Source organism: Gadus morhua, chromosome 18, assembly GCF_902167405.1.
Source record: "Gadus morhua chromosome 18, gadMor3.0, whole genome shotgun sequence".
In the NCBI taxonomy this organism is placed as follows: domain Eukaryota; kingdom Metazoa; phylum Chordata; class Actinopteri; order Gadiformes; family Gadidae; genus Gadus; species Gadus morhua.
The window spans coordinates 5,231,799-5,244,298 of NC_044065.1; the positions used below are offsets into that span (position 1 = coordinate 5,231,799).

The 12,500-nt window shown below is 51.9% G+C and overlaps 1 protein-coding gene across 14 annotated transcripts in view; it reads right to left on the minus strand.

Moving 5' to 3' along the window:
• Window positions 1–867: 867 nt before the first annotated feature.
• The window catches only part of LOC115531652 (neurexin-1a), a 36,851-nt gene continuing 25,218 nt past the window's right edge, over window positions 868–12,500 (minus strand). For 2 of the 14 annotated variants that reach the window (XM_030341027.1, XM_030341016.1), the window contains 7 exons: window positions 10,555–10,856; window positions 9,309–9,332; window positions 5,603–5,764; window positions 2,909–2,980; window positions 1,882–2,106; window positions 1,432–1,603; window positions 870–1,125 (listed from right to left, as the gene is read on the minus strand). In XM_030341027.1, the coding sequence (XP_030196887.1) occupies window positions 926–1,125; window positions 1,432–1,603; window positions 1,882–2,106; window positions 2,909–2,980; window positions 5,603–5,764; window positions 9,309–9,332; window positions 10,555–10,856 (1,157 nt within the window). In that variant the 3' untranslated portion in view covers window positions 870–925. Of the gene's footprint in view, window positions 1,126–1,431; window positions 1,604–1,881; window positions 2,107–2,908; window positions 2,981–5,602; window positions 5,765–9,308; window positions 9,333–10,554; window positions 10,857–12,500 lie in introns of all 14 variants that reach the window. The other 12 variants (XM_030341030.1, XM_030341023.1, XM_030341028.1 and 9 more) reach the window with 10 other exon arrangements.

Consider the following 12,500-nt stretch of genomic DNA (forward strand, 5'->3'; position numbering starts at 1 on the left):
TCTCTCTCTCTCTCTCTCTCTCTCTCTCTCTCTCTCTCTCTCTCTCTCTCTCTCTCTCTCTCTCTCTCTCTCTCTCTCTCTCTCTCTCCATTCGTACCCAGAGCAGCTTCAAATCCAATTTGCGCGGCTTTCGCTTATTCATAGTCTTAAAAGAAGAGCCCGTAAACACTGATCGAAATAAATAAATGAAACCAAAATACTAATTTGCGCAGACATGATAACAGATCCCAGGGGCATAGATAATTACATATCACTTGAAACAATTGGCAAAAACCACAAGTAATTAAAAGACGAATAATCTAAGATAAGTAGAAGTACAAAGAAAAACGACTGAGCTGAGGAACTGGGAAACGCAATCAAACAGGTTTTATAATTAACGTATCTATATATTTAACAGGATTTCATATTTTATAATATATTTAATACAGTCAAGATATATTGAATGAGATATTTAATACATATTGAACAATTGATTCAATATATGCCAAAATATATTGAAATATAACGATATATTATAGTCAAGATATATTCAACTATATATTGCACATTATATTCAATATAGTCAAGATATACATGAACTATATTCAAAAAATATTGTACCTAAAACTATAGTTCCTGTCTGGGATTAATAATGTTGTTTTTTTTCATTTGTTCATAACATCAAAAAAATACCTAATGTAAGGTTAGAGATAGTACCATATAATCAAATATATAATTCAATAAGTAATATAAACAAGATCATTTTCTAATATAACAATAAAAATACCTAATATTAATAAATTGTGAAAGTAGAAAAGCATTCTTGAATTTACATGTTTACACAGATGTTCTCGCTGCATGAAGTATAGAAATAGGAGTGGACATGAGGAGTTAACAACAACAATAACATAACCTTCGGTCAAGGGGAACTAAAAAGAGGGCGGACCTAAACGTCCTCAATGGAAATCCCAGATCCCATGACGGAGGCCGTCAAATAGCAGAGCGATAGTGTTACCTCGGTGGGGAAGATGAGGCCGGCCCTCTCCTCGGGCAGCCCCCCCAGGTACAGCATGTCGTCGAGGTCCAGGATCTCGCTGTCGCCGGGCGCGGTGTACGCCGTCCGTACGCTGTTCACCGAGATGGTTCCTGGAGCACAACAACGACGGTAACGTCAGGTGGGTGATCAGCTGAGACCCAGAAGACCTCACAATTGTATCTATTTTTATAATTATATCATAGGAATTATCTCGGCTCTTGCAGCACCTCCTACACCTCCTCATAGCACAGCATGTCACCTGCCTCAGTTGAGTTTGTTATGTATAATTAGGGATGCATTAATTGCACTAATATTGCCACTGAATGGTTTTAACAACGGTAGTGCAAGGGATGAACACCTAACTCCTCCTACTTCCTCCTCCTTCATCATCTCATCTCCCGTGGGAGACCTCCTACCTGAGCGGCCGTCCCTCTGGAAGTCCACGTGGTACCACTCCCCGTCGTTGACCTTGCGGTCCATGGCCCTGGTCTTGGTGGTGCCTGAGCCCATGTCCAGCAGCAGGTACAGGTGGCCGTCCAGCATTTCGATGGCGAAGAAATCCACCTGAAAAGCAGCAGTAGCATTGCGCTGAGAAAAAACAGACAGATAAACAACCAGAGAAGAGTCTTCCGCAGAAGAAAAACGCTGTTCTGTTAAAACTCCCAGGTAAACCCAAAACCGAATAAACTGAAAGCAAAAGCAAAAGTGAAACGAAAACGGAAAGTGAAACTGAAAGTGAAACTCAAACTGAAACTAAAAGTGAAACCGAAAGTGAAACTAATCTCGCAGCTAAATTCAAATAAAAATTGCATCCAGAAGGTTTGACAGTGACAACAAGATGACGGTGAATGATTTCCTTTAGAGACCTTGATGGTTGGAGGCGTGCGGGGGTCCTTGCGCTGCAGCTGCCGGGGTTTCCCGTGGCTGAAGAGCATCAGGCCGTTGGGCTCCGTGGTCCGGAAGTCGAAAGAGATGGAGCCCGCCTTCTTGGCCGTCCACTTGCTCAGTGCCACGTAGGACTCGGGCGTGTCGAAGGTCACGGGGTCCAGGGTGGCCACACTCTCGCACTTGAAGGCCACCACCCCGCTCACCTGGGGCCACGAGAAGGAACCAGGACAGTGTTAAGGTCAAAGTTCCTCACATCTGGATATCTCATCTGGGAGTTTATTGTGTATTTATTGGTGTTTTTCCTTTGTGTTTGTTTGACTCGACATCATTGCGAATGAGAGTCACCCCTACATTGATCTTTCGATTATAAATAAAGGTTAAATGAAAAATTAAATGAGATCATTCTCTAGCTGCTGGTGCATCATGAAAGAGCCTGAGATGGTGACAGACCCGACAGGGCATGACTCTCCACACTGGGTCCAGTTGGGTCAGACAGGAACTCGACTAGCACGCAGCTCTAATCATAAGTCCAAATACCATTGAATTAACAGATGAATTGCAAAAGCCTTGTATGTGCGATATCAAATGTTTGCACTTAAAAATAGTAGCATTGTGTAGCATCTTATCCTAGTTATCTTTGTTGTATACGGGCAATAGGTTAAACTATTGATTGTTAGTGCTTGGCACTTGTTTCTATGAACATCCTTACTGTACTGACAGTGATATATTGTTGTTTCTCTTTCTTCTGACAGATGTTCTTATTGTAAGTTGCTTAGGATGAAAGCGTCTTCTAAACGCCCTGAATGTAAATGTCGGGTTCTTTTTTCATTCCGTAAGATGGGGTTTGTAGCGTGTTTCGTGGATTGATACAGAAACATTGTTGCTGGGCGCCAAACCTTCTGACCCGCCCTGCCCCCAAGAGATCAGCGAGGAGCGTCTCCTCGTTGCTCCCCGGGGGCCCTGCTGAGAGGGAGAACCACAGAAAGGTGGAGGTGAACACCTCACCTTCATCTTGGGGTCGCCCTGTTTGGCCAGTCGTGACAGCTCCAGACGCACGTCGTTGTTCTTGTAGACCACCTGCAAGGAGAGGTCGTCAGGACAGTCAGTCTGTCATCTACTCAGTGCACGCCATCGAACGGATCGTCTTCAGTAGAGTATTAATAGTATTATTATGAATCCATGTTTCATTATTCCTTTGCTCTTTTAGCATGTTAACATGTGTTTTTTCACAAAGATTTTTTTTATTTTTTAACCACACACATCCAACTAAGATCAATATTGGGTAAAAAAGGGAAAAGACATGGGTTTGGAAACATAACCTTTAACGGTGTGACGGAATAGTGATACGATGGAGGGAGACGCAGGACACTTCAAATGGGAAACGATACTCATTCATCTTTCAACCTCCAGACACTTATTTATCGGGGGTTCAAGTTTTTGCCATTTTGTAATAAAAGAGGAGAGTGAAAGGCCTTCCTTCTCTCTCTCTCTCTTCCATTCTCTCTATCTCTCTCGCTCTTCCTCCGTCTCTCTCTGACTCTCCCTCTCTCACCCTCTCTCTCCCTTTCTTTGTCTCCTATCTCTCTCTCTCCCCTTCTTTCACTCTCCCTCTCTCCCTCCTTTCCCTTCCCTCCCTCTCCTCTCCCCCCTCTCTCTCTTCCTCCCTTTCCCCTCTCTCTCTCTCCCTCTCTCTCTCCCCCTCCCTCTCCCTCTCCCCATCTCTCTCTCTCTCCCTCCCTCCCTCCCTGGTGTTCTTCCCAGGCGTCTCACCGTGCCCAGCATCTTGATGTGTGTAGCGGAGCCACAAACAGGCCCTGCTTTATCACTCCAAACCTCTCTGTTTGACCCCAGCCAGGCTTTGAAAGCCCACACACACACATTCAGTGGGAGGCGCACACACGCACATACAAACACACACACTTTGAACACACACACGTCTTTAAAATGTGTGGTTCGGTTCACTTAATCTTTTGATTTCGCTTTCCAGCTCCGATGTGATTTCGTTTTCTGCGACTGGTTTATTGAATTGATGTTGGAGAATGTTTGCTGAGCCGTTGGAAATCAGGGGATTGTTTGTGTGTGCGTGGATGTTTACGACCGTGCCTCTGCGGCAGGCGTGTGCGTGTGCGAGCCACGAAGGAGAACCCGTTTGTGTGTCTCCTCAGTGGCACTGCGCTGGCTGCTGCTGCTGCCGCACGTGACGCGCCGTGCCGGTGCACGTCAACCATTTGGCTTCTTCTGGATTATCATATCACGGAATTAAGGATGTAAATGTGCCAGTAGATGGGCCAGGCCTGACAGTAGCAACCCCATTCAAACACCATCCGTCTTAATGAAGCGCCACACAACGCATTCAGCACCGGCACACAGAGCGCCGTGTTCTGGCACGTCATCTGTCAGTCGGCTGGGTCTGTTTGTGTTCGCCTCAGCGTGTGCACCAGTGAGACGGAGAGGGAGAGAGAGAGAGAGAGAGAGAGAAGAGAAGAGAAGAGAAGAGAAGAGAGAGAGGGAGAGAGAGAGAAGAGAGAGAGGGAGAGAGAGAGAGAGAGGGTGTGTGTGTTCTGTATCTGTGTCTGACGTTCCTTATGTTTTTCTGTCAATGTTTGGTGATGTGTGTCTGAACTAGTGCGTCAGTGTGGTGTGTCTTTTCTGGGTGTGTACACAAGATTTACTCTATGAGTCTTAGTCCTACTCTGTGTGTGTGTGTGTGTGTGTGTGTGTGTGTGTGTGTGTGTGTGTGTGTGTGTGTGTGTGTGTGTGTGTGTGTGTGTGTGTGTGTGTGTGTGTGTTTGTGTGTGTGTGTGTATGTGTGTGTTTGTGTGAGTGTGTTGCTGTCAGTCAAGAAATGTGGTGTTTCTCTCTGTGTGTAGACATATTGTGCACGAATGAGGGATGTGCGGGACTGTTAATGCACGTGTGTGTTTGTGTGTTTGTGTGTTTGTGTGCATGCGTGTGGACGTGTTTCTTTGTCAGCCAATAAATGTTGTGTGTTTCTGTGTGTGCGTGTAAACATCCCCACCCATGTGTGTGTTGTGTTGTGTTGTGTTGTTGTTGAGTGCTGCGGCCCGTGTGTGTAGCGGCTGGATGGGGAGTCTCTGCGGGGAAGCTAATTAGCATGTTAGCGCTCAGCGCTGCACTCATGACTGATTCTCTCTGATGCTGCCCACAGTGTGTGTGCGTGTGTGTCTGCCTGGTCGTGGCAAATGGATGCATGCCTCCTGTATGTGTATGTGTGTGTGTGTGTTTGCTGTATGAGATAATGTGTGCACAATGAGTGTGTGTACATCTCTGACAGATCGGGAGGAAATGGGCTAGAAAGGATTGGGCGAGAGGCATATGGGGAACGAGACGAAAATAACAAACAACCACAAACTCAGAGAAAAACAACGCATATTCCCATGAGTCACCCTGGAGGTGTATCCATGGGTGTTTGTGCACGTGTGAGAGGACCCATGTGTTGGTGTAAAACCATTGTGTGTTCATGCATCAGCTTGTGTTGTGTACGCGGGCGTGTGTTTGCATGTGCGCGTGTGCGTCCCTTTCAGACCACCTTCAGGCAGCCCATGAAGTTGTTGCTGACGGGGGGAGATGGGAGTTGTTTCTGTACGTGTGTGTGTGTGCGTACACGCACGCGTGTCAGTGCATGTTTGCGTGTGTACATGTGTGTGCGCGTGTGCGCCTGTGTGTGTGTGTCATCACCTCCTTGAGGCAGCCCATGAAGTTGTTGCTGACGGGGGAGCCGGGCAGGTCAGCCGTGCTGGGGCTCCCGCCCACGTAGAAGAAGTCGTCGGAGCCCAGCATGGTGTAGTCCTCCTGGGTGTAACCCGTGGTGGTCAGGATGCCGTCCACGGAGATGGTCACCTACACGTCAAAGCACAGGGAAAGGACACGCTATATACTCACACCAAAGGCAGCGCCGGGCGCTAGCCCGCGCTGACCGGCCGAATTAGCCCGTTACTCTGGCTGTGGTGCTGGGAGAGTGTGTGTGTGTGTGTGTGGGGGTGTTTATGTGTGGGTTTATGTGCATGTGTGTTAGGGTTTGCATGTGTGTGCATTTATCCCAATACGTGCGTGAGTGTCTGTCTCTTTAACGTGTGTGTGTTTATGTCTGTGTGTATGCAGGTGTGTGCGTGTGTCTTTGTGTGTGTGTGTGTGTGTGTGAGTGTGTGCGTGTCCTGGCGGTGTGGCGGTCTTATTGGGTCAGGCCAGTTTGTGGTGTTGCCGTCGGGGAATCGACTCTGCGCGGTAGGTCGAGGGCTAGCTGTGTGGTTTAATGGAGCCATGCTGGCTCCAGCCCGTCCTCAGCTGTTAGCGGCCGGCGGCGGCGCGGCTGTTCTGCTGGAACCATGCGGGTCCGGATTTAGCGCTGGCCCAGTTTGCCCGCGTTAGACCGTAGCCTCCGGCCGGCTCCCGCCGCGAGCATACCTCAAGTGGTGTGAGGCGATGTGGCCGGGGACTCTGAGCTCTGTGGCAGCGATAGGCAGCTAGCCGCGCTAGGCAACTAGCAGCGCTAGACAGCTAGCAGCGCTAGGCAGCTAGCGACACTAGACAGCCAGTAGGGTGAGACAGCTAGCAGCCTTACACACCTAGTAACGCTAGACAGCTAGACAGCCAGCATCTCTAGACAGCTAGTGGTGCTAGACTGCTTGCAGCGCTAGAAAGCTAGCAGCGCTAGTAAACTAGCACTAGAGACAGCTAGCAGCTCCAGACAGCTAGCAGTGCTAGACAGCTAGCGGTGCTAGACTGCTTGCAGCGCTAGAAAGCTAGCAGCGCTAGTAAACTAGCACTAGAGACAGCTAGCAGCTCCAGACAGCTAGCAGAGCTAGACAACTAGAAGCTCGAGGAAGCTAGCAGTGCGAGCACCTAGCAGAGCTAGACAGCTAGCACTAGCAACATCTAGCAGCGCTAGACAGCTAGTACTAGAGACAGCTAGCAGCGCTAGACAGCTAGCAGCCTTACACATCTAGTAGCGCTAGACAGCTAAACAGCCAGCATCTCTAGACACCTAGCAGCTCTAGACAACTAGCAGAGCTAGAAATCTAGCAGCAAAAGCCAGCTAGCAGAGCTAGACAGCTAGCAGCGTGAGACAGCTAGCAGCGCGAGCACCTAGCAGAGCTAGACAGCTAGCACTAGAGAAAGCTAGCAGGCCCAGACACCTAGCAGAGCTAGACAGCTAGCCCTAGCGACAGCTAGCAGAGCTAGACAGCTAGCACTAGAGACAGCTAGCGCTAGAGACAGCTAGCAGCGCTAGACAGCTAGCACTAGAGACAGCTAGCAGCGCTAGACAGCTAACACGAGAGACAGCTAGAACTAGAGAAAGCTAGCAGCGCTAGAGAGCTAGCAGAGCGAGACACTTAGCAGAGCTAGACAGCTAGCCACGCGAGACAGCTAGCAGCGCGAGACACCTAGCAGAGCTAGACAGCTAGCACTAGAGACAGCTAGCAGAGCTAGACAGCTGGCACTAGAGACAGCTAGCCCTAGAGACAGCTAGCAGCGCTAAACAGCTAGCACTAGAGACAGTTAGCAATAGAGAACAGCTAGAAACATTAGGTAGCTAGCAGTGCTATTTAGTCAGCAGAACTAGAAAGCTAGCAGCCTGAGACAGCTAGCTCTAGAGGCGGCTAGCAGCGCGAGGCAGCCTCTGCGCGGATCGCCGCAGGCCGGCGGTGATGGATGTCCGTGTTCCGCTGCCCAAATCTAATCTCCGGTCCCGACTCTGGCGGTGGACTGCGACTGCCCTCACTGAGTTTGCCCTTTTGCAGCGAGTCTATTATTCCCCCGGAGCACATGCTAGCCCGGCCATCCAGAACAGAGCTAGCCCGGCCGCGCCACGCCGCGGCGCGCTAGCTGGGCTCCCCGCTGTAATCTGACTGAGTGGGGCTTTACTTTACATATTAAGAGAGACTACAAGCTATTTGTAGGATTTAGAAAGAAGATAGCCCTCGCAGTTTGGTGAAGGGCTTATCCCACTGGAGCATTTCAAATTGTTTGAGATGCTGGCTAACTTGGAGCTGTGCGGTCGCCCCTCCTCCCTGGGAGAGAGAGAGAGAGAGGGGCGGGCGACATTCTATCACTTAGCCGCGTGTTCATTAGCGGACTGCTGGCCGGTGCCCGCCGACACGCCTGTCAGACACACCGGGGCGGCCGGTCAATTACCGCCAGGGGGATAACTGTGGCCTTCAGCCTCCGTAGTACGAAACCCCCTTAAGGAGGGCGGGTAGTCGATGCCTGGCTCACATGCCCAGCCAGGCATGGGGTTAGTAGTGCCACGAAGGGCGGGATTAGTCATTTTGCAAGTCAGGGGTTAGTGGTGGTTGCTAGTAGCGGTTAGTAATGTTGTTTGTAGGTGAGTAGGTTAGTGTTTCAGGCCCGGCGCTGGGGTGGTGTTACTGGGTGTGGCGCGCGTTAGGGTGGATGCTGTGGTGGATGCGGTTAGTGGTTGCTGTTGTTGTTGTTGTGATGATGTAGGTTTGTGAGTTTGGTTAGGTGGGGGTGAGTGAGGTGAGTTGATGGTGTTAGTCCTATCTCAAGGTCCCGGAGGGGAGCCGGGGGGGTTGGGGGGTTTTGGGGGTGCAGGGATTGTGAGACCGGCGAGTCACAATGCGAAGGTGGGGGACACGACGAAACACACACACACCATGTTAATCAACACTCACGTACGTCGACACACACCGACACAAGGAGCAGACTGGGTGGAGGGTTAGCACGCGAGGCTACGATGCATCGTTAGCATGCAGCCATGCGGCCCTCCTCCCCGGGTTAGAGGGGGAGGGGGAGAGGCAGGGGGGAGGCAGGGGGGAGGCATGGCTTGCTTTTTTCCTCCAACAAACCACGGTTAGAAAAGAAGAAGGCCGTGAAGCAGCAGCAGGTGGAGGAGGTGGAGGAGGAGCATGCGATGGCAGCGGGGATGGTGGAGCGAACCAGGGGTCAACGGGAGAAAGAAAAGGAGAAAATAAACCGTGGGGGGAGGGGGGCGGGGGGACTCTCTCCACCCGTTTTGATGGACCAATCAGAGAGGGGGTGGGGGGCTTGACTAGGATTTTGGGGGTGGCACCATGCAGGAAGGAGAGGGGGGAAAAGGGGGCTGGACTGATCGTGTGCAGGTGAGGGATGAGCCAATCAGTGAAGGGCCTCCACGTCACATGGTGAGAGTGTGAACGGAAGAGAAGTCGGAAACAGGGGGTTCACAGAGACTAACGGAAAAGGGGGTCGGTAAACAGAATGGCGTTTAACGGGGAGGAAGTGTTAAGCGTACAGGTTACCAATCGATACTCGTTATCCCGCTTTTTTGTCCCTTTTGGTGGGATTTGTTTTGAGGTTCTACGGGCCGAGGGGAAAGACACAGGGGCGAACCCAAGCTAAGAAACAATAGAATGATATCTACCGAACAATGGAGTTTGTTTACCATAGCGTGTCCAATGCCTGAGTGCTTTGTAGGAGAGGGGAAGAAAGGAAAGCAAACAAAAACTGTGAACAACTTCGACAAACGTAAAAAATAATAAAGAGAGGGCGGAGGCCCCCCGAAGAGGAGAGGAGAGGAGGAGTGGTTTGCTAGGAGAAGGGCAGAGGTCAGGTTAGTAGAATGAGTCATTCCATGGATGGGGGTTAGTTTCACTTGCAGGTTAGTAAACGTTAGTAAGTCATATTAGTAGAACAAGACAAGGCAAACCAGCAAGGCAGAGCAAGTCGGCTATTAGCACCCCAGGGTGCCAGTAGCCCCCCCCCCCCCCCCCCCCCCCCCCATCTTCTGTTTCACACATGCCCGCCCACACACACACACGCGGGCTCGCACACGCACACACACACACACAGACACTCGCTCGCACACACACATGGCTCAGCCAGACACACACACACAGACACGCCCAGACACACACACACACGCACAAAAACACACACAGAAACACACAAACAAACACATGCAGACACACACGCATGCACACACACACACACACATAGACACACCCACACAAAAACAAACTCTCTCTGACAGTCAGACAGACAGTCAGACAGTCAGACAGACGGAAATACAGATTAACACAAACACACAGAGAAACGCACACACACACACACACACACACACACACACACACACACCTACACGCAGGCAGTTCCAGTTGAAAGGGAACTCACCGTCGACTGGGGGGGCGGGGCCCGTCGGTTGGTAGGCTCATGTGTAAACTAAGAACCCGCTGTCTGCCCACCACCGCAGTACAGAGTGAGGCTCCAGACGACTGCTGCTGGTCCACCTGATTAATGTCTTCCTCCTGCTCCCTCTCTGCTGCCACACGCACTCCCCCGGCCTCCTCTGAAGCTATCGACGTTCCCTCACCACGGCCGCTGCACGCCGCTACCTTGAAGCTATCGGCGCTAACGAAGCCTGGCTGTCCATCAACCTACCCGTCCGCGCATCCATCCGTCCATCCATCACCCAGAGCACCCCTGAGCCATCACCTGCCACCCCCTCATCCATCCTTTCATCCCGGCTTCTCTCTCCCCTCTCCCCACTCCTCCCCCTTGACGTCTCACTGTGTGCCTGTCCTGAATGTCTCAGCCAGACTCCTGGTGTCAATCTACACTCCCCCTCCCCCCCACTGCTCCCCCTCCCTCCCCTCCCCCCCTCCCCTCTCTTTCATCCGTTGCCTGGTTACCTGTCTCAGGTTGCGCGTGACCTTGACGTCGTGCCAGGCGTTGTCGTTGAACTTGCCGTTGACGGGCTCCACCAGCGCCTCGAAGGCGCCGGAGCCCAGGTTGATGACCAGCGACACCGCGCCGTTCTTCAGCGCCAGGTTAACGTAGTCGGCCGACTTGCCCGTGTGCAGCATGAGTCCGTTGCGCTGCAGCGTCTTGAAGGACAGCGTGATCTCGTCGCTGCTCGACTGGATGGGGCTGGGCGACAGGTCGAAGCAGAAGTACTCGGAGCCCTTGAAGGTCGCCACGTATTCCTCTCGGGCTGTTGGGTGGGGGGGGAGGATGGAGAGGGAGGAGGGACAGGGGGGTGGAGGTAAGGGTCAGGATGGATGGGAAGAAGGGGGGGAATGGGGGGGTGGAGGAAGTGGGAGGGGGGAGGAGGGGGAGGGGAACAGGGGGCGATGGTTGGGGGGACAGGGTGAGGGGGGACCGGCGTTGTCGGGTGGGGGTGAAGAAGGAATGGAGAAGAAGAGGAGAGAGAAGTCGTTAGACGGAGAACGGAGGAGCAGAGTCAGATCCCCCCCCCACCCCAACACCACCACCACCGCTCCACCAACATGACAAAATGGTGGAGGTTCTTCATTAGAGCAGCAGCCATGCTACAACAAAGCACAGCCGGGCCCCGGAGGAATACTCATATTGGTAACACAGGAAAAAATGAAACATGATAATAAATGGGAGGAAAGAAAGGGACATATCGTGGGCAAAGGTTGTCATGTGCAGAAGCAGCTCATTGCCGGCTCTAAGAAGAGCCGTTTCCTCCCGGCAGCTCTGTGGGAGCTGGGGAGCGGTGTGTGAGCGAGCCTTGATCCTCTGTGTAGGTTGGAGATTAGACCGTGTGGATGTGAGATACGGCTGGTGGTTCGCTGTGAAACACGCCATCACTCATTTCACTGAGAGACACTGGGAAGGATCCGCTCTTGTTGGACAACATGTGATCGCATGCGTGTGTTTGTGTGTGTGTGTGTGTGTCTATGTGTGTGTCGGAGTGTGTCAGGAGTGTGTGTGTGTGTGTGTGTGTGTGTGTGTGTGTGTGTGTGTGTGTGTGTGTGTGTGTGTGTGTGTGTGTGTGTGTGTGTGTGTGTGTGTGTGTGCCTGCGTTTGTGTCTGTGTGTGTTTCTGCGTGGGTGTCAGCGTCTGTGTCTGCGAGTGTGCAAGTGTTTCTGTGTGTGTGTCTGTGTGTGTTTGTCTGTGTGTGTGTCTGTGTGTCAGTGTGTCTTTTTGTGTGTGCGTCGGTCTGTCTCTGTGTGTGCGTGTGTGTGTTTGTGTGTCAGCGCCTGTGCCTGCGTGTGTGTCTGCGAGTGTTTCTGCATGTGTGTGCATGTCAGCGTGCTCACAAGTGTGTGTGCCAGTGTGCGACCTTCTTGCGTGTGTGTGTCTGTGATTGTGCGACCTTCTTGCGTTTGCGTGCGTGTGACTGTGCGACCTTCTTGCGGGTGTGTGTGTGTGTGTGTGTGTGTGTGTGTGTGTGAGTATGTGTGTATGTGTGTGTGTGTGTGTGTGTGTGTGTGTGTGTGTGACGGGGGCCAGAGGGCTCGCCAAATTTGATGCTATTTGCAAGAAAGGCGAGGAGGACTGATGAGCGGGCCGAGCGAGTGGGCCGAGCGGGCGGGCCCCTTACCGACATCCTGTTACGGGGCGCGCCGTCGACCAATTACAATTCAGAGCGCACGGCAGAGGGCCAATAGGAACTTACCTCGCCTACCCTCAGTGACCCCCAAGGACAGCCGACCAAGGTCCCACCATCCATCATCCTTAAGTGCCCACAACCTTATTGGCGCCGGCTGCACGCCGACGTATGCACAAACGGGAAACCGCAGCGCGTCGCACAACGCCAAGGGGACGGCACCGGGCCGCGCCCACTCCCACACACATCTGCATCCACCTCCTCAGAGCCAGCGGCCGG